This window comes from Neolamprologus multifasciatus, chromosome 3 (genome assembly GCF_963576455.1).
Source record: "Neolamprologus multifasciatus chromosome 3, fNeoMul1.2, whole genome shotgun sequence".
Lineage (NCBI taxonomy): Eukaryota > Metazoa > Chordata > Actinopteri > Cichliformes > Cichlidae > Neolamprologus > Neolamprologus multifasciatus.
The window spans coordinates 19,463,632-19,490,608 of NC_140441.1; the positions used below are offsets into that span (position 1 = coordinate 19,463,632).

Consider the following 26,977-nt stretch of genomic DNA (forward strand, 5'->3'; position numbering starts at 1 on the left):
ATGCACAACCAGCCAGTCATGTCTCTTATCAAGCACCTGCTCCTGCCCTAGTAAAGCATCTACAGGAAGGTGGGGGTGCACTCCAAACATGAGGTAATAAGGCGAGTGACCTGTGGTGGCATGGGGAGTCACATTGTATGCATAGACCAACTCTGGCAAATACTCAGGCCAACGGCGTTTCTTGTCTGGTGGGAGGGTACGCAATAGGTCATGAAGTGTCCTATTGAAACGTTCACATTGTGCATTACCTTGGGGATGATGTGGTGTAGTACGGCTTTTTTTAACCCCATATAACTTGCACAGTTCCTGAATCACATCACTTTCAAAATTTCTGCCCTGATCAGAATGTAACCTCTCTGGTACACCATACCTCATGAACCACTCTCTGAGCAAAATCTTAGCAGTTGTATCAGCTTTCTGGTCGCACGTGGGGAAAGCTTGTGTGAACTTGGTGAAAACATCTGTAACCACCAACACATTTTCCCGTCCATCTGAGGCTGGCTCCAACACGCTAAAATCTACTGCAACCACTTCAAGAGGTCTAGTGGCCAGAAAGGGCTTAACAGGGGCATGAATCTTGGGCTGTGGCAACTTAGTAAGCACACATCTGTAGCATTTCTTAATCCACTGGTCCACTTCTTCATACATACCAACCCAAAAACATCTCTGTCTTAACAGATTCTGGGTCCGCTCCACCCCCTGATGCCCCATCTGATCATGCACACTCCCCAGTACAGCTTCCTTTAAACAAGCTGGCAAAAGGAGCTGCTGACACCTCCCCAAATGTCCATCCTCAATGACCCGATACAACAATCCCTCAAACTCTATGATACGTGACCACTGCCGGAGCAGAGAAATCACAGACTTAGCCAAACCTTTCCTCTGCTGGTGTGTGGGTTTCTTCTTTTTGTCCCAAAACTGCCTAAAGGACTTGATAGTAGGGTCAGAGCTCTGAAACTGTCGCAACTCTTCCTTAGAATACCCTGGCAGAGTGGGTGTATTCCCTTGGGAATCAGTAAAATGGGTGTCTTGCTCAACTGCTGTGACCCGGGCCTGCCTCACCTGACAACATTTTACACCTGCACTTACTAAGTCCAGGCCTAGTGTTGTCCCTCTGCTGACTAGGTTACAGATGGATATGCATCCATCAAACTCCTCCTCATCTCCTGCAGGCTGGGGCTCCCCTGCTAATGGCTGTCTAGAGAGGGTATCGGCTGCTGTGTTACACCGACCAGGACGATACTGCACCTCAAAGTCAAATGGCGCTAACTGGGCAACCCAGCGCTGTTCAATGGCTCCCAGCTTTGCTGAGTTCAGGTGGCAGAGGGGGTTGTTATCTGTCACAACTGTGAATTTGGAGCCTAAGAGATACCCCCTAAACTTCTCAGACACAGCCCATTTAAGGGCGAGGAGCTCTAATTTCATGCTGCTATAATTTCTGTCATTTCTCTCTGCATTTCTCAACCTTCGGCTGGCATATGCTATAACACGTTTCCTGCCACCCTGCACCTGATAAAGAATTGCTCCCAGTCCTAAACTGCTGGCATCTGTCTCAACAACAAATGGCAGTGAGAAATCAGCATAAGCAAGTAGGGGGGCACTTGTGAGCTTCTCTTTCAGCTGTTCAAATGACTCTTGACAAGATGGCGTCCACACACTTTCGAGCAAGTTTTTATATTTAGCTGGACTGTCCTCTTTGCCCCATGCATTAATCAGATCATGCAAAGGACCTGCCAGCTGCGAAAATCCATGGAGAAATCTCCTGTAATAACTGCAAAAACCCAGGAAGGATCTCAGCTCTCTAACTGTGGTGGGTACTGGCCAGTGCCTCACTGCAGCTATCTTGTCTGGGTCCGTACCTATCCCTTCAGCTGAGATCTGGTGACCCAAAAAGCGTACACTAGATTGGAGAAAATGACATTTCTCCACCTTAACCTTCAGCCCAGTTTCCTTGAGTCTCTGCAACACTGTCTGAAGACGTGCCAAATGGTCTTCAAAAGTTGATGAGTAGACTAATATGTCATCTAGGTACACGAGCATAATCTGAAGGATTAAGTCACTCATAGTGGCCTGCATGAGTCTTTGGAAAGTGGCTGGACCATTACACACACCAAAGGGCAATCTGGTATATTCAAACAACCCAAATGGGGTTGTAAAAGCAGTCTTGTGCCTGTCCCTTTCGTGAACTGCCACTTGATGATAGCCACTTGCCAGGTCGATAGTCGAGAAAAACCTTGCACCATGTAATGCATCAAAGGATTCATCTATACGGGGCAAAGGAAAGGCATCACGTCTGGTCTTGGCATTTAGCCGCCTGTAATCGACACATAACCTCAAGCTGTTGTCTGTCTTCCTCACCAGCACAATGGGCGATGCATAGGCACTAGTGCTTTCTTTGATCACACCCTTTTTCAGAAGCTGGGTTATGTGTTCTTGCACCTCTTTGTACTGTGTTGGAGGTATCCGTCGGTAGGCCTGGGTGACAGGGACATCATCAACTAGGTGTATCTCATGACTGATCTTCTCTGTATAACCTAGATCTTCATCTTTGAAAGCAAAAACATCTGCATACTGAGCCAAAAGTGCAGCTAATTTGGTCTGTTCCTCTTGGGAGCCACTAATACTCAGCTGCTCTATGAGCAATTTCAGTTCACCATCAGATTCTTTAGCCCCTTTCTTATTCAGTGACACTTCCTCGTGGTCAGCAGAAATGCGATTAAACTGCACCTCAGCTGCATTTTCAACACACTCCACTACAGTAAGCACACCAAGTCTGGTCCGGGGAGTCAACCACACATCTTCCTGAGAGAAGTTCACAACTTGAACTGGAAACACGTGCCTGTCAGTTTCAACAAGAGTAGGAACAACAACCAAACCGCTGGGAACGAGCGTGTTGGTTGGCTCAAGTAACATTAAGGTCTGGTCATCTGAAACTTTCCCAAGCCCTCTAGCAAATACTGTGGCCACGGATGATGCTGGCACGTGTACAGTATTTTTACCAGCTAACCGGGCGGTGGATGACCTCTCTAATACTTCGCAGGCTTGAACCCTCTGAAAAGCTTCTCCCCAAGCAGCATTTAACTCTCCTCCGAGAGTTGAATCAAAACTAGCAATGGCTAGCTCCTTACATCTCTTTATTATGTTCATTCCAACAAGAACAGGGGGGGATCCCTCTAGTCTGCTGGCACCTTTTTCCACCTGCTGTTCCACATCATTTTCCTGCACCTTAACTTTAGCTGACATTAGCTCTTGGTCCTGTGGCCCTCCGGGTTCTGGGGCGGGGTCCCTGACTACCAAAAACCCACACTCCTGCACTGTTAACCCCATGACCTGCACATCCAGCTCAATGTAACCTATATAAGGAATTGGCAATGAGTTAGCTGCAGTCAATTTAAGCCATTTAGCTGTAGGGGTTACATCATCATCTTCACCCATTAGGTGTTGTCGGAAAAATGCCTCTGAGATGGTGCTAACCTGGCTCCCTGTATCCAAAAGGGTCCTAGCCTTAATCCCTCCCACCTCAATTTCAACTTCAGGACATTTACCAACTGCTCTGTCAAAAAATCTCTCACGAGTTAGGGTCTTTGAGCCAGTAGTCTCCCCTCGAATTGCCCGGCTCTTGGCAACCGAGGTAGCTAGTTTCCCTGAACAGGTGCAGGAACAGAAACTGGAGAAGCTCCTTGCTTAAGGGTTTTGCACTCCCTAGCAATGTGTCCAACTCCCTTACACTTGAAACAGATGGGCTTCCCATCATCAGTGAACTGGAACTTTGATCTGGAAATCCCACGTTTAGGGGCCCTTTCTCCAGATGTAACACTCTCCCGAACCACACTGAGTAACTCCCCAATAGCCTTGCCCTGCTCAGAAACCACCTTAAGGATTTCATCTAGAGTTGCAGATGACCTATCTGGAGCTTCACAGGTACTCTGATCCCGTGCAACCGCCCTGTCACTTAATATGGGCCTGCTCTTGGCAACTCTGGTGCCACTAGGTTTTTCTTCCATAGACCAAGCAATTGCTTCCTGACGTACATCAAAAAGTGTAGACTCTGGCTTTTCCCTCACCATCTTGCGAAGCTCCCTTCGCAGAGTGGAGTCTCTTACTCCCTCCACAAACTGGTCTCTAACTGCCATCTTTGTGTCTCGTACTGCATCAGGCCTTTGTTTAAGGGCTAAGCGGAGAATCTGGGACAGAGCGTGTGAGTACTCAAAGAAATCTTCACCTTCTAGCTGGAAACGGCTAAAAAAGGTTTGCAGTAACTGTGCTACACTGCGTCTCTCACCATAAGCTTCTCTGAGAAAACAAAAAATTTCTTCGGGTTCAATCTGCTCTCCCCCAGTACATAACTTGATCTCTTCAAGTGCAGAACCCCTGAGGAGGGAAAAAATGAAGTCAACCTGATCATCATTACCCAAGCCTCTAGTTCTGATACCCCTCTGTACTTCATCAATAAACTCCTCTACAGAACGTCCATCTACGGTTGCATCCCCACTAAAGGGTTGAATAGGTCGCTCTCGCGGCAGATATACATATGACCTACTTGCCCCATCACTCAAAGCAGTTATCCTGGCCATAGCCTGGTCATGTTTGTTACTCAGTTCTGACAATTTTGCCTGAAGCTCAGTGACAGGGTCCCTTGCGGTGGCCCCCGCCAAACCCTGGTCATCGTCACTGTTTGTGTCTGACATAATGAAATGTCTGTGTCCAGATTAGTCTTTGGTCAGGATGCAGAAATTGCCTTAGCAGTCTATTCAGCTAGGTGCCACTGATGTCCTCTTCTCCTCTGGGAAGAATCCTTCCCTCGATCGAAATCGCCTTCTTCTGGACAGACTGGCCACTGCTCCTCTGCACACCTCTGGTATGGCCCCAATCGCCAGGTCCTTTCCAATCCCTCGCGCCGCGGGTGACCACCACTACAGTTATTTTTTTTGCACCGTAAAATAACCTACGTAAACGGAAACCCATAAAAAACTAAATCGCTGAGCTGCCACTTTTGCAGATACCCCACTCCTGGTACCAAATTGTGTAGCCTGGCTAAATTAACCAGCCCAGAACACAGATTATCTTTGGGGTTCTTTTAATCTGAATGATAAAGTAAGCGCTCAGAAGAAAATAAAAAAGGTTGTAAAAATAAAGAAATAAAATTGTTACAGACAGTTCTTATCCAGTAACAGCTTTGTGCACTGGTAACCCACTGCTACTGCAGGTTATTCCCCAACTTTATCAGCATCTGGAACTCAAGGACGTCTAGCGTCATTTGGTGTCTGATATAAACCCATACATAAATAAAACAAACTTAGCAGTGCAAAAATAACTGTAGTGGCTTCTCCTGCTAAGATACAGAGCCAAGATTAAACAGTTAACAAGGTACATTTCCCTCTTACCCACAGAGATAGTATAATACAAGTGTGAACTCAAATACATACAGTGCATTAATTCAGCAGAAAACGGAATATAGATCCCTCTGAGATGAACGGCGACGTTGGTTGCAGCAACTCCTGGTGCCTTAACTGTTGCACACTTTGCATTCAAAACAGATCACGCAGCGAAAAAAAGGCATTGCACACCCACATAAAACCGCAAGCTAGCACTCCCGTGAATGCCTCTGTAGATCCCCATGATCCCTTGCGCTCTCAGGGGTACCCCAAAAGAAACAGCGCCATCCAGTGGCATGTCCCATAAGATCGAACTTCCACCTGGCTACACCTATATACACACGGATGCGCACGGACACTTTTAAAACATTCTTTCTCAACACACACCTTAAAAATACATTCACATTTCTTTCCTGTCTTCGTGCGCTGACACAGCCACAAAGTATCAGCGCGAGCAGTGGCCGAGCGAGTGTTAAAGCCACTGCTCGCGCTGACACCTTCTAGCCTTGTGTCCCTTTACTCCGCATCTGGACTACACAGTGGTGCACTAAAGGAAACACACATGTTCGTGTTCCTGGCTACTGCTCGTTTGGATTTTCACACGCGGCTTTTGAACTCGGTCGTGCACGCTGTCATCTGATGTGGGGGCGCCCACTGTCTCATTGCTCTCGTAGCTCCATAGCTTTGCAATGAATTCGGCAAAAGTCATTGCAAATTCACTTTGTGTGACATGATCCTGGCACTGGAACCAGTGCTACAAATTGTCCCTCGCTCAATGGCTCACCAGCATTTCTCAGGGCAGCGGTGGCGCCCTAGGTGGCAAAAACACTTCACTTTCTCTGGGCAGTCTTAGCTACTCTGGGCCCATAACCTGTTAGCAGAGGTGAAAATACGCAGGAATTGTGGCGCGAATATCTAGACTGCTCCGAGGACAACTGTGGAGGAAATAAACACACAATAGCCTCAATCCATTTTCTCACTTGAACTCATTCGCAAGAGAGAGAAGTTTTATTGACGATCACCAGCATATACATGAGCATCACATGTCAATCACAATGCATCTTATCCGCTATACCTGGCCTTATATACTCTCTGCAATAACGCACACGTTTTCTGCGTGTGTGCTATAATAAATAAAGATGTCCTTCTTACAGTTGAGAGTATATTTTTTTTATCTGTGTCATCTCTTTATGAAAACTCTGAAACTTAACAGACAAATTCTCGTGGGTAACTTTTCTTTTAAACCGAGCACACGGATAATGCTTGGACGTCCAACTCCATGCGTCTTTGCGTTCAGCCGTCACACAGGGGGCAGGTCAACGGTGATCCTTCGAACTTGGCCATCTCTCTGTAACGTGAAAGTGATCCCAGGCAGCTGAATGGTCAGAGTCAGAGGTGGAAGCCTGGTCGTGACCGAATACAGAATTTGCCCGCAGGTGCAGAAAACTCTGCGGCTCAGCCAGTAGAGGGAATTCTTCATGTCAATGAGAGCGCGCACCGCGCTGTCACTGAATCGATTCAGCCACGCGTTTGGGTAAGACATCGTGGTTTCACACCAGTGAGGCTGTGCTGCCAGCAGTTTGTCCGAGGGTGTAATACTTGCAGGAGCTGAGTGGATTTCTTTTCAAGCCGGCTCTGACACTTCTTCCTCACAGGACTTCTGTCTAGTAAATAATGAAGGATGTTAATACGCTCTTTAGTTGAAGTACAGTACTGGGTTGCTGTGAGCTTTAAGACTTTCTTCTCGCAGGTCTTCTATGTCGTGGAGTTTGTCCGAGGGTGTAATGTTTGTAGCAGCCGAGTAGGTCTGAGACTTCCTCCTTGCACGTCTTCTATCTAGTGAAGTATGAAGTATGTTAATATTGGGCTTTTGTCGATCGCCGTCCAGGCTGGCCTGTTTCCACCTCGTTCTATGGCTCCACACTGGTATTCCTGTGCGTTATGTGTCGTTTTGTGCTTTGAGCCTGACTCTTTACGGGTATGTTAATACTTTCTTTTCATGAAGTGAAGTGGAGTTCCCCGCTGCACAGCACGACGGAGTCGAGAGGCTGTTACGGCTGTGTCTTCGTCGTATCTTCGGCGAGCAGGGTCGCTTTTTGCTGTATTTCCTCCGACTTGCTGGAATGCAAGTCGAATACACGAGGATTTGTCCATTTGCCTTTTCATGAAGTGAAGTGAAGTTCCCCGCTGCTCAGCACGACGGAGTTGAGAGGCTGTTACGGCTGTCTTCGTCGTATCTTCGGCGAGCAGGGTCGCTTTTTGCTGTATTTCCTCCGACTTGCTGAAATGCAAGTCGAATACACGAGGATTTGTCCATTTGCTCCACACGCATCAGTCAAAACTTCATGTGGGAAGGCGAGGACTCGAACTCGCGCCGTTCACCTCGACACACTACTTGCCAGCGCACTATCGCAGTGAGCTAAACTGGCAGAAGCGAGGGAGGCGCGCTCGGTGGGTTTAAGAACCTCTGAGCGGACCGTGATTTGGCGTACACTTTGATTCCTATATACTCACGGATGCGCACGGACACTTTTAAAACATTCTTTCTCAACACACACCTTAAAAATACATTCACATTTCTTTCCTGTCTTCGTGCGCTGACACAGCCACAAAGTATCAGCGCGAGCAGTGGCCGAGCGAGTGTTAAAGCCACTGCTCGCGCTGACACCTTCTAGCCTTGTGTCCCTTTACTCCGCATCTGGACTACACAGTGGTGCACTAAAGGAAACACACATGTTCGTGTTCCTGGCTACTGCTCGTTTGGATTTTCACACGCGGCTTTTGAACTCGGTCGTGCACGCTGTCATCTGATGTGGGGGCGCCCACTGTCTCATTGCTCTCGTAGCTCCATAGCTTTGCAATGAATTCGGCAAAAGTCATTGCAAATTCACTTTGTGTGACATGATCCTGGCACTGGAACCAGTGCTACAAATTGTCCCTCGCTCAATGGCTCACCAGCATTTCTCAGGGCAGCGGTGGCGCCCTAGGTGGCAAAAACACTTCACTTTCTCTGGGCAGTCTTAGCTACTCTGGGCCCATAACCTGTTAGCAGAGGTGAAAATACGCAGGAATTGTGGCGCGAATATCTAGACTGCTCCGAGGACAACTGTGGAGGAAATAAACACACAATAGCCTCAATCCATTTTCTCACTTGAACTCATTCGCAAGAGAGAGAAGTTTTATTGACGATCACCAGCATATACATGAGCATCACATGTCAATCACAATGCATCTTATCCGCTATTTCCACCTGGCCTTATATACTCTCTGCAATAACGCACACGTTTTCTGCGTGTGTGCTATAATAAATAAAGATGTCCTTCTTACAGTTGAGAGTATATTTTTTTATCTGTGTCATCTCTTTATGAAAACTCTGAAACTTAACAGACAAATTCTCGTGGGTAACTTTTCTTTTAAACCGAGCACACGGATAATGCTTGGACGTCCAACTCCATGCGTCTTTGCGTTCAGCCGTCACACAGGGGGCAGGTCAACGGTGATCCTTCGAACTTGGCCATCTCTCTGTAACGTGAAAGTGATCCCAGGTAGCTGAATGGTCAGAGTCAGAGGTGGAAGCCTGGTCGTGACCGAATACAGAATTTGCCCGCAGGTGCAGAAAACTCTGCGGCTCAGCCAGTAGAGGGAATTCTTCATGTCAATGAGAGCGCGCACCGCGCTGTCACTGAATCGATTCAGCCACGCGTTTGGGTAAGACATCGTGGTTTCACACCAGTGAGGCTGTGCTGCCAGCAGTTTGTCCGAGGGTGTAATACTTGCAGGAGCTGAGTGGATTTGTTTTCAAGCCGGCTCTGACACTTCTTCCTCACAGGACTTCTGTCTAGTAAATAATGAAGGATGTTAATACGCTCTTTAGTTGAAGTACAGTACTGGGTTGCTGTGAGCTTTAAGACTTTCTCCTCGCAGGTCTTCTATGTCGTGGAGTTTGTCCGAGGGTGTAATGTTTGTAGCAGCCGAGTAGGTCTGAGACTTCCTCCTTGCACGTCTTCTATCTAATGAAGTATGAAGTATGTTAATATTGGGCTTTTGTCGAGCGCCGTCCAGGCTGGCCTGTTTCCACCTCGTTCTATGGCTCCACACTGGTAGGGGAGACCGGGGATAGTTGTAACATGGGTCAGTTGTAACACTTCCAATCTCTCCAATCAGGGCTAAGTTTCAAATGATGTGACTCATCCTGTACATGCCCAATTCATTTCTGCTATCACATGTGAAAAATCAGCACATTTTGTCAAACACAGACAATTTAACACGAAAAAAAGTCATTTGTATGCCAAAAAGTAAGTTTTTCTACTTTATTTCAATTTCTAATAGCATTATCTGCTTTGCAGTTAAACTCATCAAGCTTAAATTATGTTATTTGTATGTCTATGGGGATATATTCTGTGTAGGTCTTTAGTACTAATGTTTTATCCGTTGGCTGTAATGTTAGCTAGTTCATGGCTATAGGAGTCTGGGTCAGTTGTAACAGCAACAGTCTGGGTTAGTTGTAACAATAATGCAGATGTTACAACTTACCACACTATTACTTTAACTTATATTAAACAAGTTGGGGCAACGACATCAGCAGAGAGAGGTTCACTGGTCGCTTTTGTATATGCGGTTAATGCCATTGGCAACACAATTCCTCCACTGTTTGTGTTCCCACACATACATTATGCAGACCACTGTGTCAGAGATGGACCAGTAGGAAGTACTGGTAATGGAAATAAATCAGGATGGGTGCAAGAAACAGATTTCCTCATCTTTCTGAAGCACTTTGCAAACCACACCAAGGTAAGCCATGATAAAAAGTAATGGAATTGCGATGCTGGTGAGCAGCTACATTTTTTCAGCTTCATTGTTATGTTCAAAATTGGTGCAAGAGTTGTAGGTTATAATACCCACTGAGCCAATGAGGCCAAACTCAAGGAAGACCAACCAAAATTAATGAAATATTCAGTTGCAGAAACTTCCATAATTTGTCTTTTTTTGGGGGGTTGACATATGTTCAAAAGCTAGATTTCTGCATTCTGTCACACACACACACACAGCTACATAAATGGCTCTACGTGCATTCATGTGTTGAATAAACAAAGATTACATGTTAATGTTTTGTCAGTACCCTTATTTCATTGTGTTACATTTCACCCCAGGATATGTTACAACTAACCCAGACTATGGGGTTAATTGTAACATTTCACTCTTTGTGTTTGAGACCATACCATGCAATGGGTAATTGTGCTGCAGAGAAAATAGCTGCACTATTTAATAGCCGAGACATGTAAATACTTTGCATTACATTTTGAATCCACTACCTTAAAAGAGCTCTAATTTACAGACAGAAATGTGAAAAATGTTACAACTATCCCCGGTCTCCCCTATTCCTGTGCGTTATGTGTCGTTTTGTGCTTTGAGCCTCACTCTTTACGGGTATGTTAATACTGTCTTTTCATGAAGTGAAGTTCCCCGCTCCGCTGCCCCGAATTGCTCTAGGTCAGGAGAACATGTGTTCTAGGTTGGGAGAACTTGTGCTCTAGGGCTGGGAGAATTGTGCTCCAGGTCGGGGAACTTGTGTTCTAGGTTGGGAGAATTGTACGGTGGCTGGGAAGTGCAAATCACATTTACAACATCAACAACAAGATAACATTTCAGAAACCACTTTTACATAAAAAAAAAAAACCCAAATAAAAAAAATTGACAACAAAATAACATTCCACAAAACACTTTGACATAAAAAAACAAATAAAAAATTGACAAAAAGATAACATTTCAGAAAACACTTTTACATTAAAAAAAAACAAATAAAAAAATTGACAAAAAGATAACATTTCAGAAAACACTTTTACATTAAAAAAAAACAAATAAAAAAATTGACAAAAAGATAACATTTCAGAAAACACTTTTACATTAAAAAAAAAACAAATAAAAAAAATTGACAACAAAATAACATTTCAGAAAACACTTTAACAAGTCCGCAACAAATTAACGAGTGGCTCTTGACAGAAAGGGATTGTCTGAAATACCGGAAGTAACTCAACTATTAGCCTATTAGCTTTGGAGGGTGATGTCCCGAAAAGGGCCGTGGCCTGGATTTTTTGTTGAGGCGCCATGTTTCTGGCCCAAACAAACCGCTAGTGATAGAGGAGCGAAAGCACACGGATAACACCAGCTATGGTTCATACTTGCTGTGTGGTCGGTTTTAATGTTAGATCGCACGACCGGCAAGTGAATAAGCTTGAAAATGGTTTATCTTTTCATTTTTTTCCCCACCTGGAAGCAACATGAGGCAGCTAAGGTATCGGATGTTACCAAAACAACAAACAAACATCCTAATGAGTGATTTTGCAGAACTACGTTCTATTTATACAGTTGCTAATTATTTGGCATTAATGCAGGCAAACCAGCCTATGAAATGGAGGAAACACATTGTGTAGCCCCTTGCTACACAAGGGGCACTCCGAAATCCCTGCTTCAAACATACCACCATGCCAATCAGATTACTTCTTCCATGTGAGGGTGAAGAGGTGAACCTTCTGGATAAGGAGGTGAACCTTCTGGATAAGATGGTGAAGGTTTGCTGCGTTTTGATGAACAGTGTGGTAGTAAAACCAGGGAAAAATTAAACTTGCGCCTGTTAAATATTCTTAAGTCTTGTGCTGTATAAATAGCGGTAATCTTTCAAAAGATACAGTAAATTAAGTAGTGGGTGATATCATGTAAACGCTGTCATGATTTTGTGTAAACATTTTGTCATTTGTAAACTATAAATGACATGGATTCTACATTGTAACTGATGTGATGTTCTATAAAGTGGTTTGAATAAAAAATAAAAAAAAAGGCAAAAATTTGTTTGTTTCTTTATTCTATACTTTTGAACAGTGGTACTCAGTCAGTACATATTCAGTAAATGCAAAATATTTACATGGCAGTATACTTCAGGCATAAATCTAGACCCCCAAAATAAAACATTGTGGGTCATTCCCACAACCCGCAGCTTTACTGTGTTTCAGCAAAGTATCCAATAGCAGTGACAACTCCTCCACAATAGCAGGTGGGATTTTTCTTTTTTGAGGACGGCTCCTTTTACCTGTCACTACGGATGTTCTGTTTATGTTTTGATCGAAAGCCGTTTTTTGGGTCGCTGAAGAGGAGAAGTCTATCTTAAGGCCAACCTCTGGCTGTATCTTGGTCATATTACCAGGCAAAACCCAGTATGCAGGTTCATCTGTAACAGTCCTTTTGACACTGTGGCTTCTACTTTAAAGAAAAGAGCAGTGACATGGGTGCAGGTCTCCACGACTCCAGCATTACAGGTGCAGTGGGCGGCTTCAACCTTCCCTGTGACGCTCACAAGACACATGGCTGCAATGCTGGTTCATTCAGTCTTTGAGAGTGTGTTGTGTCCTGTAATGATCGTACCATATTGCACCACTAGAGGGTGGTGTTGTGAAATAAGAGTAAAGTGGAGTTGGTAAAGTTTTAGAGTTAGAGTATGGTTAGATGGCTAACTGATAACTTGTTGTGTCTCCCTGTTACCTCTACGATGTAAAGTCTGTGCTGAATTCATTAAAGAGCACTGTTCCTTTATGAGGACTGGTTTATTACCGGCCGCTACTACAGAGTGCAGTACCTGAAACACACACAGACAAAGTTAATTTAAAGACAAGGACTTTAATGAGCCAAAGCCGACATAAATGCGTTTTATCTACTTTTTAATCCATTTATCATAAACGTAACAAAGTGTTTATAAAGTTAGCACATACATGTAATTTTTCATTTTTTTATGTATCCATCTATAGAACGCTGCGTGTTATATTCCAAATCTGCCTGTTCTCTTTCAGAAACCTGCCTGCAGAGAATGAACCTAAAGTATGTAATGCAAGGATGTCATCACTTTCAAGATGGAGAAAGCATAAAGTTTGACTTTAATTGACAATTATGGACACGTAATATGATAAGGAGATTCTGCAGGTCCTTAATCAATGTATAAAAATAAAATGTATTTTTAGTGACACAGGACACAAACATGGAAACAAAATATATAATTAGGATTATTTATAATAAACATTAATAAATCATTGCAATTTCTTTAACCATACAGAATAACTAAATCCTTCAGGACAATATAACATCAATGCACTGAACTCACTATGTTATCTCTCTAACAGAGCCTCCACATGTTCTCACTGTAATTTCCCCCTCATGAATGAATATATGCTTGCACTAATTTGAATGTTCGGGGGGGAAATCAAACGCATTTTACTAGCAGTACTCGAGCTGACTTACCTCATTATCTCACACTTAGCTGACTAACAAATCATGTACCCAATCTTTGGTGAATTGGATGTGTCCCTCCAGAAATGTATAATTGCGAAACTGGTTCACCTTCTACGCACTGACTCCACAGACAAGGTACGAAAATATGTCAGGCTACGTCAATATCGGTAGGTCTTCAGGGTTTCTACTCCACGGCCGTATTTCATACAGTCCACATTTCCAATGCACGCTAATTTCTGCAAGTAACGTCTCTTTGCATCCAGACGAAATCTGTCTCTGTACTGTACTTAGAGTTGTGCTCCAGTTCGAGAGAATTGTGTTCTAGGTTGGAAAAATTGTGCTTATAGGTTGGGAGAATTGTGCTCTAGGTATGGAGAATTGTGCTCTAGGGTTGGGAGAATTATGGTTCTAGGTTGGAAGAATTCTGCTCCAGGTCGGAGCACTCAGAGTAGAGCCGCTGTTCCTCCACATCAAAAGGAGCCAGCTGAGGTGGTTCGGGCATCTGACAAGAATGCCTCCTGGGCGCCTCCTGGGTGAGGTGTTCCGGGCATGTCCCACCGGGAGGAGGCCCCGGGGCAGACCCAGGACACGCTGGAGAGATTATATCTCTCGGCTGGCCTGGGAACGCCTTGGTGTTCCCCCGGATAAGCTGGAGGAGGTGGCTGGGGAGAGGGAGGTCTGGGCTTCTCTGCTTAGGCTGCTGCCCCCACGACCCGGCCCCAGATAAAGTGGATGAAGATGGATGGATGGAAAAAGTATTTGCAGCTCCCAGTGTTTTCTTTTGCGTGGAAACCGGGTCCAAATGGCTCTTTGGGTGTTAAAGGTTGCTGACCCCTGCCCTAACCCAAAGCCCGCCGAAACAGCCCTAAACAAAACGAGGGAAACATGCTCACATCTGCTTTCCACCGCCAAGCCTAGGGAAGCGGAAATTCTCAACCCAAACAAAACGAATGAAGTGAGCTCAGAACTACCTTTTAACTCTGAGCCCTGGCCTAATGTGTCTGTGAACATACACTACATGAGAAACATGTGTGCCATTACTATAAAGGACACAGGTGATCAGCCCGCAGAACAACCTCGAGATGAGGTACCCGAATACCCAAGCCACAGCTGTTTGCTGTGCCATAGTCCTTACGACGAACTGACAATGGCAAGGAAACAAATGTTACGTTCTTAGTGTAGGACTCTCTGTACGAAGAGTTGTTTCTTTTAAAGTGCTAAGCATCCATTTATTTGCTTCAGCAGTGAGCAGTGCCAAAAATAACAAACAAAACTCCCTACACAAATAAAAACCAACCAAAAGACAATTCACTTACCTAACTTTCTAAATGAAAAACAGGACAAAACTGGATCAACAATAATGGCTTCTCACGCCTACTAGGCTGCTGCAGTGAACAATATATACAAGATGAACAAAATACACAATTGCTACTTTACAAATCAATTTATAGCTATTTACAAGATTAAGGTACTAACGCCAGACACACACACACACAAGGTTATACTTGCAAATCAATGGGCAAAGACACTCTACGAAACAATGAATCAAAACCACATGCTCTTTGTTGGATGGTGGAGGCTAGGAGTGAGGGGGCCAGGTGGCTGTCATCTGGTGATCATATCATCTCTAACACACACACACAAAACGCATTTGTGCTTTGTTTTAAACTAGGTTCGGGGATATAATGACAGTACAGGAATCTGCAGATTACGTGAATGGGGATGATGACTTTGTGTGTGTTCCGGGAAGAGCGTGGGGTTCAACGGACAACAACAACAGCAGCAATGAGCAACATGTACCAAATCCCGATGATTTGTTGTCCTCAGCATCATCACACATAGGTGTCGCGATCCACGACTACTACTACTACTACAACAACAACACCCGATGATATACAGCAACTCCACTGCGGACATCAGGGCCGAACACAATGACCGTAAAGAAAAAACGGTCACAATACACAATGCAGTACCCAAACCAATCGCGATCATACCAAAGAACACAAGGACATAATGCGAGGGCAACATGCAGTAGTAGATACACCGAATGTCATATCTTACAAACGCGTGTCACCTGCTAGCATGTCTGTACCACCACCGACACTCCGCACAAACCCAGATGACGGAGAGCACTGCGATGTTCTCCAGTCTATACTTGAGATAGTTTCCAAAGCTGTAAAATGTTGCTCTGTCTCGACTGTGTAATTAAGCTAAACAGACCCTTACAGTGCGCTTGCGGTTGTGTCATATGGTCTGTGTGCTACAGAAAAGACAAAGGTTGCGCTATACACAAAGTGCAGTCCAAGCATGCTACTGTCAATGTCACTGTCAACCAGCTAGCTAGCTTGGCACATGTGAGGTGGGATCTAGAGCTAGACAAAACAGCTGCTTTTAAGGCTGAATGTGATAAAGTTGTGCAGAATATCATGCATCTACATTGTGGTGTTCCGACTGTGGACGAATTGCAGAAAGGTTGGTTGTGCACACTAATACACACACACACACACACACACGTTGTTATTGTCACATATGTATGGCTTCACAATAATAGGAACCTGTGTGGGTTATTATACCGTACAGTTCATACTTTGTAGACTGTGAAGTTGTGGACATCCTGCTACAGTTTAGTTCTTCTGGCACATCAATCGCACTGTTGTTCATCAGAAGCTCTCCGGTTGCTCTCTGCACTTTGGCAATGGTAAAACACAGGACTCCGGGTAGGTCTGTGATATCCGTAGTGACGTTCAGTTCGGTTTCCTCTTGACAGGTGCCACAGTGGTACAGTCGAACACTCTAAAGCAGGGGTGTCGAACTCCAGGCCTCGAGGGCCGGTGTCCTGCAGGTTTTAGATCTCACCCTGGGTCAAGACACCTGAATCACATGATTAGTTCATTACCAGGCCTCTGGAGAACATCAAGACATGTTGAGGAGGTAATTTAGCCATTTAAATCAGCTGTGTTGGATCAAGAACACATCTAAAACCTCCAGGACACCGGCCCTTGAGGCCTGGAGTTCGACACCTGTGCTCTAAAGGATTCAGAGTATTCATCCAAGTAGTCAGGTAGCTTGTTCTGCTCAACATATATGATCACGTTGGTCGCTATATTGTGTGAGACACATTCCAAGTGATACTTCAAACACTTTGCAGATTGTCGTTTCTGTATAGTCCACAGGTCAGATGCTTGTTTGCATCTAGGATCACCATTTTCCGCAAATGCGTTTAGCACACACTTAAACACAGTATCAGCATCTTGTTGAACCTCATATGGCATGTCACTGTATCTAGTTAGCACATCCACAAGTGGCTTCGGAACACACGGCATCCCCCATGTGTTACGGTCCATCTCCCGTAAGACACTCTTCAGTTCACTCGACACAGTGCCATTGCCGGCCCTGTGGCCGTCATTGCCATCACAATGAGATCCACAGCCACCGCCTGTCAGCGTAATCTTAAATTCGTCTGTGACGTACAGACACTGCAATACACTGTTTACACCACAGTGAGTCCCAACAACTTTGATCAGTCCTCTCATGCTGTTATCCTGTGATACTGTGTATGTGGCTAAAACTGTTCAGTAGTCCGTTGTGTACAGGCGTAGTTGGTCGAGGGGCTCGAACACATGTCACTTTAGCTCATCCACACTTGGAATTGCTGAAAGCGCACTAGCTTTTAGTGTGATCCTAGTCAGACCCAGAGTGTAGTCTAGAGTGGTAACCACAACCCCATAACACCTTAGCCTTGAGTCGCACGACAATATTTCACACAAGATCTTTGATGAGTCTGCCGTGGTTGGGTGTCACATCAGCTGTATTTTTTGTTTCTTGTCTTTTTTTGCTGGTAGTTGGTAACCCTATTAGTTAGGTGTATGTAATTATAAATTATGTTGTTTTATATTTTTGCTAAGTACTGTTTATAATACTAGAATATCGAAGATGGTGTAGGTTTAAATTTCTTATAAAGGCTTTATGACTTTTCCTATAATACCATGGTGGGCCGGTCACTAGTCAAAATGCCCGGGCGTTTTTTTTGTCCCAGTCCAGCCCTGGTCGGGAGCCAATGCGATTGCTTGAAAAATAACACTGTGAGTCGGGAGTCAATGGGTATTGGTAAAAAATGCCCTAAGTTTGGAGTTTTACTGTGAGTCGAACTTATGAGGAGGAAAGATGACGTGAAGAGTGTTTCCAGTGTCCGGTCAGCCCGAAAGCAGACACGGTAAAACGAGAGATGAACAATGTATTGTCAAAGAAGACAGTACAGAAATATGAATGTATTTTAAACGTATGTGTTCAAGAACAATCTTCGGGATAAAACCCAAGTGAGAAAATACAATTGATTCAGGAGCAGGGAACACAGACATGTGTATTCCCCTTAGTCCACATGTGTGCACTGCAGATGTGGACAAAAGGGACACAAAGCCAGAACGTGTCCGTGCAAGCAGTGGTGGAGTGAGTGTTAAATCCCCAAACATCGAAACGTTAACTGCAGACTGAAACAACAACGGGCCAATGCGTGAAACATTTACTAGTCAAGTGTCAAGGAGTACACATTCCGGATGAGCCACAAGGACACAGAGATCCAATCAGGTGTAAAAAAGAAATGCCTGACGATGGTGGACTTGGGAGCAGTGTCGCGTATGATTACCAATATAACAAATTTCAAGAATTTCGACAACAGTTTCCAGGAGTGTGGGCTATTTTATTTGAAATTTGTTAAATGAGTTTTGTCTTTGAAGTGTTGAGAAATTGGTGGAAGATTTCAAGGAATGTGTAGTTGCGTAAAAAAGTACAACAATCCTTCATATAGAGTGGATATGAATAGTCTTTATTTTAGCACAAGTTAAACTCAACTTAGACACAATTGGTATAAGAGTAAGCATGTTAAATGATATTGATTGTATTGGAAAAGGTTAAAAAAAATATTTCCTGATGATATATATCAGTATGCTAACAAAACTCAAAATATCTGATGTTAAAAATGTAATCTAAAGTTTAAAAAAAACAAACAGACTTTATTCTATAAATCAAGACAAAATTTTCTATTTTCACCTCGTGCTGCAGAAACAGAAGTAATATTTTCCTATGCGTTTCATCATTGTAAAATTGTAATTAATAACTTTGTCATATTCACAGCTCAAATGGCTGCATCTTATTCACGGAACACCTGCGTGGTGACCACCGTCGAGGTGGCAGGGTGCTGGTTTTCCCTGATCTTCAGCTCACGATTCATCTGGCACCAAACACACGGGTAACACCAAAGTATCTTGCAGCAGTCATCACAGCACGAGCCCTGCAGGACAGAGAACAGGAAGAGGAAGAAGAGGAGAGAGTAACGGGATCGATCAGCAGAGTTAATGTTGTAACTCGTGTAATTAAATGGAATTTAGATCATTTTTATTTAAATGACACTGTAATTATATTTACATACAAGTACTTAAAGTATAGGTGCACTAGAGAAAGAAGAAGGTAACAATTTGAGTTTTTTCAGGAATACAAAAAAATATGATACTAAATAATTTACTGAAGTCAAATAAAATAGTTTTCACTCTTCATTTTAGTTTTTAGTTTAATTTTAGCTAGCTACAATAACTTTATCCATCCTCCACTCTCACACTTACAGGAATGTTGTAGCGCTCTCTGACGGACTTGCGAAGTAAGCAGGACACCACGCAGAAAACGTCCAGAAGTGGCATGCCACAGCACCATCCATGTTTACTGGCTGTCTGACACTGCATGCAGGGGAAACACCAATATGCACAGCAACCTCGAAGAAAAATATATACAAGTAAAATATCTGTGTTCATATACATCACTGCTCTTCATAGAGTTTGCTGGGTTAACTTACAGGTGCCCACATCAGCACAGCAATCACAGAGGCCAGTGCTCCAGTTCCCCAGGTTTTGATTACCGCCCGTGACTGTCACCACCTGTATGGGCTGCTGGTAGGCCATTCCTGAAGAAAATAGACAGAAAAAACAAGAGCCACGTAGAGAAAGGTTAAAGGGGTCATAGCTCATCTGTAAGGAGAAACCCAATCCAGACTATGAACTAATTTGAAGATAATCAGCTGCAAACACCCTTCTGTTGCAGACATCTATACATCCCGCTCACAAGAGACTCCCCCCATCCTGCATCTCACCTGTTTGACCTGCTTCAGAGAAAGACTGGTTTGAACATAACTATCGCTTCTGTAACATGTTCAGCGGAGTATTACTCCTGCGTTTAAGGCCCTACAGCGATCTTTTTGGCACAGAAATTGCACGTGACTGTTTAAAAACCACAGAACTGTTTTTTCAAACTGCATTTCCAAAACATCTTAAACGTTTTTTCCTTTCTTGAAAAAACACACAGTTTGCTTTTGTAGTGGAAAATTTGTGTTTCCACTCATTTAACCTCTGTGTACTATTGGTATGTAGTTGTTTCTTTCCTATAGAAAGACTCAGTGGGCATAGATGGGAAAACAGCCACTTTTGAGTCCCTACTGTCAGCCTGGTGCCTACATAGCTGTGGGAAGAAAACCAGCGGAAGAAAACTGCCAAGCAAAGATTGTAATAATGCAGTAGGTATAAAGGAGCTGTAATTGTTTGTTTCATCATTAACACTGGTCTAAAAAAAATAAGTTCAGTCTACGTTTACCAGGGCGAAACAATCAAGCTTTAACATGAACCTACCTATCCCAGCTGAAACGAGAGTTCCAGAGAAGCTGATTTTTTTTTTAAATTAATTTGGTTTTCCCAAAACATTTGTTGCAGTGAAGTTGGGATTCCCCCCCTCACCATTTTCATGCTTATACAAAAAAAACCCGCAGGTTTTCTTGTGTTCGAGCAAATGACTGAAAAGAGTGTCCAACATATGAGAGCAGTCATCGCTGAAAGCTCAGCTGATAAAGAACCCCAAGTAAAAGATTTTGGGGGGGGTTTAAACAGAGAATGAAGATGGGGGTAGATTGATCACAAGGACAGAAAGTATGCGCTGGTTAATGCAGAAGGAAAAGTGGCAGGAGGACATCATAATCCACAGAATCCTCATAACCTCATAAGGCAGTTCCTGTTTTGATCCCTCACTGGTACCTCAGACACCAGTATCACGATTAAAACAGTCCACAACACAACACTCAACTGGGCCAAGACAGAAATACGAAGCACGGTTAAAAAGCACACAAAAGCACTTCAAAGAACAGAGTCACAGATTAACTCGTGTTACAGATTACCTCACCGACGACTTGCTATTCAGGAGCCGCCACAGACAAACTGGAAATAAACGAGTGAATATTTGGTCTTTAGAGATGTATTTCTTTTGCTTTTTATCTGTCTGCTGACACTTTGTTTTAGACCAAAAAAAATGACCTGGAGTTTACCTGGAGTTTACCTGGTGACGGTACGACGCAGAGGAACAATCCAGGTGTGTGCGCTGATCCGTGTTCGTAATTCCGCAGACGTTAAACTGTTGGGTGGTGAGGGCCGGCTTGAAACACGTGATCAATGACGCTTCATTCGGCACGTTACTGCTCTATGCCTGGTTCAAGGGTTTCTAAGGGATTGAATTTTGGTGGGGATTTTGTGCGAGAGATGAGACTCAGTATTTGCGACATAATGAGAGGCATGGAGCCAAAGAGGAAGAGAGGACGTGCTAATGTTCCTAAATAAACACCAGGTCATCAGCAATTCTGCCTCCAGGTCTAAAATGTGCATAAGAAATACACTGTTCATATAGTTACAGTTGTAATTGTGTAAGTTGCAGTGTATTATATATAAACGTACCTGTCCACTGGTTAAATACACAATTACTAGGAGGCAGGGACCTCTCAGCACATTATAAGATTGTGTTGTACATTATTATTTAGAGTGTTTTTTTGTTTTTTTTAAGTTATTAATAAAAAACACATCAAGTAACAAGCAAACTGAGAACACGCCATGGTGCAGGCTTAAATATCAATCAATCAATCAGACGTAACATAATTTCTTCACCCCCACCTCCCCACCCCCCCACCCCAAAAACAATACATGTTCAAAACTCTCACTGGCTGTTAATAATAAAACTGATGGTGTGATAACCATCATTTGTCATGTAGCCTTGACATGTAGCCGGAAAGTAAAACAGTACTCACTGACGAGCAGGTTAATTATTAATTTGTAGCACGTCACTTATGTATCATTTGTAGGGAGTGGAGCCTGTTGGGGCCAAGCATTGCCCAAGTGCTGCTTCTGTGCATGATCTGAGATGACTCTGTGTTTTAAGGATCTGTGAATGTGAATCAGTTGGTTTTTGCATATGCACCAAGTCTTTATATAATTTATTTTCATACAGGTTAAATTGAACTTGAAAAGTTTACAATAACAACAAGCATGTTAAATGACACAGATTTTATTGGACAGAGTTAAAAGGTTTTCCAGATGATAAATAACCAGTATGCTAACGAAACTCAGATTTTCTCATTTTGAAATATAATCTAGAACTATAAAATCCAAGCTTAATTTAAAATAAAAGACAAATTGCAGAGGACAAAACTGTGTGGTGCTGAACAATTAATACTGTTTGAAAAAGTAACTGTCATATTCACTCAACACACAGCAAAAATGGTTGCATCTTATCCACGGACGAACTGCGTGGTGACCACCGTCGAGGCAGCAGGGTGCTGGTTTTCCCTGATCTTCAGCTCACGATTCATCTGGCACCAGACACAGTTATAACACCAAAATATTTTGCAGCAGTCATCACAGCACGAGCCCTGCAGGACAGGAAAATTGAAGGAGAGGAAGAGAGGTTCTCATGTATTTAGAATTTTTAACAGCAGTCTTCTAGACGCACAGCTGAATGGTGAAGGTCAAGCAGCTTGATAAAGTTTGCTTCCTATTCAGTTGTCACCTTGTCTCTAAATCAAGATCAGAGCCGTAATGGAAATTTTACATCGACCATAGAGATCCTAAATGAGGAGGAGGAAAGGAGTTGCACTCAGCAGGACACTCCTTTTCTCTGCCACTGTCACCAGAGTGTCCTGGCTCTGTGGTTGGCATGAAGCTGGACACTCTGGTGACAGTGACAGAGAAAAGGACACTAAAGAAACTGCTGGACATTATGGACAATGCTGGGCATCCTCTGCACACGGCCATAAACAACCAGAGGAGTCTGTTCAGTGACAGGTTGCTTCTCCCAAAGACAAGAACCAACAGACTTAAAAACTCCTTTGTCCCACACGCCATCAAACTGTTTAACTCCTCTCTGGAGGGGAGAGGGAGGGGAAACAGGAGGACAAAGGAGGGGGGAACAACTAAGCTGTAGTGCCTCTTCTCTTCACTGTGCAATTACCTTTTGTGCAATACTTTTTGTTAATAATCAGCGGTGCAATAGACTCCATACTTGAAATGTGCAATTCACTTGTACTTTTATTTTTATTCCTATTTATTCTATTTATCCCCTTTGTATATTTTATCTATATATGTCTTTGTATTTATATGTGTGTGTGTATATATATATATAATATTCTTAACTCTGTAACTTCTGTCGGTGCTGTGCTTTTTGGAAAACAAATTTCCCAGAGGAACCTACCCGAGGGATTAATAAAGTTATTTTTATCTTATCAATATCAGAATATAGGATTTAATTCATGTTATGTGGCTAAAAAATGCATAAAACAGAAGTTTAAAAACATGTTGGGGTGAAGTAATAATGAATTGCACTCCATCTTTGGTAGATTGTATGACAATACAACCAACTGACCTGTCCCTCTCTGTCATGTTTGCACCTTTTGTCTTTGTTGGCTTTGTACATACAGGTAGTCAGCTTAATTTAAGCTAAATACAATAACCTTATCCTCCACTCGCACACTTACAGGGATGTTGTAGCGCTCTCTGACAGACTTGCGAAGTAAGCAGGACACCACACAGCAACAGTCCAGGAGTGGCATACCGCAGCACCATCCATGTTTACTGGCTGTCTGACACTGCATGCAGGGGAAACACCAATATCCGAAGCAACCTTGAAGGAAATGTGCCATATCTGTATGAATTTACTCCAGTTTTTAATAAATTTTACTTTAACAATCTCTTGCGTAACCTCTGTTTTATATCCTGGCTTCAGACACTCTGATACCTAACTGCAACCAAAGTCTGAGGAGGTGGTTGATGCAGAAATCCCTGCTGTTTGTAGCTGTTTGCTGGGTTCACTTACAGGTGCTCATATCAGAGCAGCAGTCACACATGCCCGTGCTCCACTCCCCAGACTGCTGACCCATTGCAGTGGTGGTGACCACCACCTGGGTGTTGGACTGGTTGTAGAAATTCATGCCTGAAGAAACAAGTGAAAAAAGGACACATAAGCCAAAGATACAACATGAAAAAAATTGACAGCACTGGGTTAGATTAAATGATAATGGGTTTAAGTGTTAGGATCTTTGACACAACACTTGTGTGTACACCTTTCGAAAGTTATATATTTTATAACACCCATTTTTTAAGAAGACATTTCTTAAAAATGTTTTATGTAATGAAACAGTTTCAATACATAAAACAGTTTTATCATAGTATGTTTTCAGATCACACACACAGCCTGTAAATATAAAATTACTGAGTATTGATGATTCAATCTGTATTAATTATATTAATGTGTATACATAAAAAATGAAAAACAACATTTACAGCATGAAGGTCAAAGAAATTATGTTTAGTCCTTGCCCATCTTGCAATTATACATAAATGACAAATATATGTATCATAGATTAAGTATTTTATCTTTACTCATGAAAACTCGTGTCACATTTTCCATTTTTCTTTTTGAAAAATGCAGAACAGAAACACAGCATAAACACTGTCCACTGGCTGGAGGCTTGAGTACAACATTTGAGTCAGACTCCTGCCTGTCACACAGCCAAACCAGACAGCCTGTAATCTAAAACATTTATAAGCACCTCTATAAAAGCAAAGGTTCTTAGTTTGTTGGTCTGGAGTATCTGGGTGTGCACGTGTGTGTTACAAGTTTTATATTTCACTTTTGATCCAGTTCTCACATGAGGAACATCACTGTCAGCACTCTTAAAGCAGTTTTATAAACAAATAAAGCATTTCTCATAACACAGGTTCATCTGGGTCAAAGCTATTTTCCCCACCTTTTCTTTTCCTTGCTTTCAGCCTGTATTTTCATATTTTCTAAAGTCATAGTTTCCTTTTTTGTCTGTAAATAGATTGCAAGTAGATCCATCCATGTTTGGGATCAGCCATATGCTTCCAATGCCAATTCTTTCATGTGAACGTGCTTGTTCCTGGATTGATAAACCGTAAATGAATTTATTGAGTTGATAACCTACTTTGTCTGTCTATCTTAGCCTAATTGTACATGTTGCGAGAAGTGAAGCTGTAAATAAAGGATATTCCGGTCGACCTTTGTCCACAGTAAACAGTCTTGGTAAGATGAGATAAGATGGCTTAATTGCACCTATATAATGCAGTACAGCGACTCGCAATAAAATAAAATGTAAAAAAAAAAAGCAAACAAAAAACACCTTACATACACTCAAACAAACACACAATCAATTTTACCTATATTTTACCTGAAATTACACTATAATATTTAGCTACATGTACTTAGCAGTACATATACTTTTATTTCAGACAAAATATATGGAAATTTCATCTATTTCTAAAGATATTACACTCTTAATTGTGGGCCATATTATAAAATTATAAAAGACTTCTGTTTTAAACATATTAGCAATGAATAGTGGCATTGTTAAGCGCTTTGGGTGCCTTGAAAAGCGCTATATAAATCCAATCCATTATTATTATTATTATTAATCTACTTGTAGTCTAATGCCGATCGAGTCTAACAGTCATTAAAATTCATTAATTTCAAAGAATAACCTGCAAAACTCTGGCTATAACCTCCCTGTGCTGACAGTCATTATAATAATTAGATATCCAGTTTTTTGTGCTATTTTTCTTAAGGCAGTATGAAGTATGCGTAGACCCCATGTGCTGCAAATATTCCTTTGACTAGCTTACATGTCACAAAGACTGCTTAACTGCTTTAAGATGTTCATTAGTATCGAAAGTTTTCCTTACCTTTTCTCTGTTTCTGTGAGCTCTGAATAAAGTAGGAACAAGTCCGACCTATTAATGTACATTGCAATGGGAGTGGTCAAGTGTGGGGTGAATGCTCTTCACAGTTCTGCACAGTTCCGGTTTTCAAGGAATGAAAACCATTCCTGCAGAGGGTGACACGTGTTTACTGCCCACATGCTTCCAGTCCAGTGTAAATGTACACTAATAAAACACTCATGGCCAAAGACGTTCACTTCCAACGAAACGAGAGTTAGAACTGAGAGATATGAGCCATGCCAAGTTTAATGCTGTTCATAGTGTATGCTTATTATTACTTTATGAAAATCTTATTGTTTTAAATTATTTGACTTGTACGCCAAATAGTTTGTGGTCTTCTAGTTCAAATTCAAGTTCAAGTTTATTTATATATGATACTTTTAAAACAACAACTGTTGACCAAAGTACTGTACAATAAAAATAGTCAAGGCAGAAGACATAAAAAAATAGGATAAAGTTAGAAGGGAATAGAATCATAGAATGATAAGATAGTAAAAACAATAGTAACAGACTCATAGTGATATAAAAGCCAAAGAATAAAAATGGGTCTTTAGACGGGTTTTAAAAGTATCCAGTGTTGAGGAGGCCCTGATATGGAGAGGCAAAGTGTTCCACAATTTAGGAGCAGTCACCGCAAATGCCCGGTCTTCTCTGTGTTTTAATCTGGACCTTGGGACAACTAGGAGCATTTTGTCCACAGACCTCAAAGATCTTGCAGGAGTATACCAGGTTAGGAGATCAGAAAGATGTGTAGGAGCTGGTCCATGCTGCATCTTAAAAACAAGTATTAAAATCTTAAAATCCATTCGAAAACTGACTGGCAGCCAATGTAATGATGCAAATACAGCAGATATTTGGTTACGCTTGCATGTGCCAGTGAGGTTGAACAGTTTTCTTGTAAAACAAAGGGGGGCCCAGCAAAAAAAGTTTGGGAACCATTGCCCTGGGCCATTTCACCTCAGTGAATCACATGATAATTTGGGGCTAGGCTTCACAATGGGTTCACCCAAAACCCTGGCTGATTGTGACCCACACCCGTTTTCACACCTTGGCTCATGTTATTGGGGTCAATAGGGGGTCTTGGAGACACTTAATATCTGGGCTTAATATCTGGAACTCTTCAATGGAGATTGACAGACCACGTGACTTGCGTGCGTTGCATTGTGGGTACGAATGGCAGCAAAATCAAAACACTGCATGAAGCGCTAGCATTTCCAGCACCTGTAACCATCAATTCTGCAA

General features: G+C 42.7%; 2 protein-coding genes across 3 annotated transcripts; both read right to left on the reverse strand.

Annotated features, from left to right (window-relative positions):
* Nucleotides 1-18,262: 18,262 nt before the first annotated feature.
* LOC146521903 (placenta-specific gene 8 protein-like) lies at nt 18,263-21,433 on the reverse strand. 2 transcript variants are annotated; one of them, XM_085140130.1, is made up of 5 exons: nt 21,015-21,433; nt 20,857-20,896; nt 19,492-19,599; nt 19,265-19,410; nt 18,263-18,936 (listed from the first exon to the last, which is right to left on the reverse strand). In XM_085140130.1, the coding sequence occupies exons 3-5, from the start codon at nt 19,595-19,597 to the stop codon at nt 18,796-18,798; spliced, it is 393 nt and encodes a 130-aa protein (XP_084996256.1). In that variant the 5' UTR covers nt 19,598-19,599; nt 20,857-20,896; nt 21,015-21,433; the 3' UTR covers nt 18,263-18,795. The 2 variants fall into 2 exon arrangements, with proteins under 2 accessions (XP_084996256.1, XP_084996246.1); XM_085140120.1 differs by lacking the exon at nt 20,857-20,896 and having other exon boundaries at nt 18,264-18,936; nt 21,015-21,432.
* Nucleotides 21,434-21,685: 252 nt separating this feature from the next.
* Nucleotides 21,686-25,853, reverse strand: LOC146521904 (placenta-specific gene 8 protein-like). Its single transcript, XM_085140106.1, has 4 exons — nt 25,700-25,853; nt 23,814-23,930; nt 23,476-23,621; nt 21,686-22,374 (listed from the first exon to the last, which is right to left on the reverse strand). Exons 2-4 carry the CDS (start codon nt 23,926-23,928, stop codon nt 22,234-22,236), a joined length of 402 nt encoding a protein of 133 aa, XP_084996232.1. The 5' UTR covers nt 23,929-23,930; nt 25,700-25,853; the 3' UTR covers nt 21,686-22,233.
* Nucleotides 25,854-26,977: the final 1,124 nt, after the last annotated feature.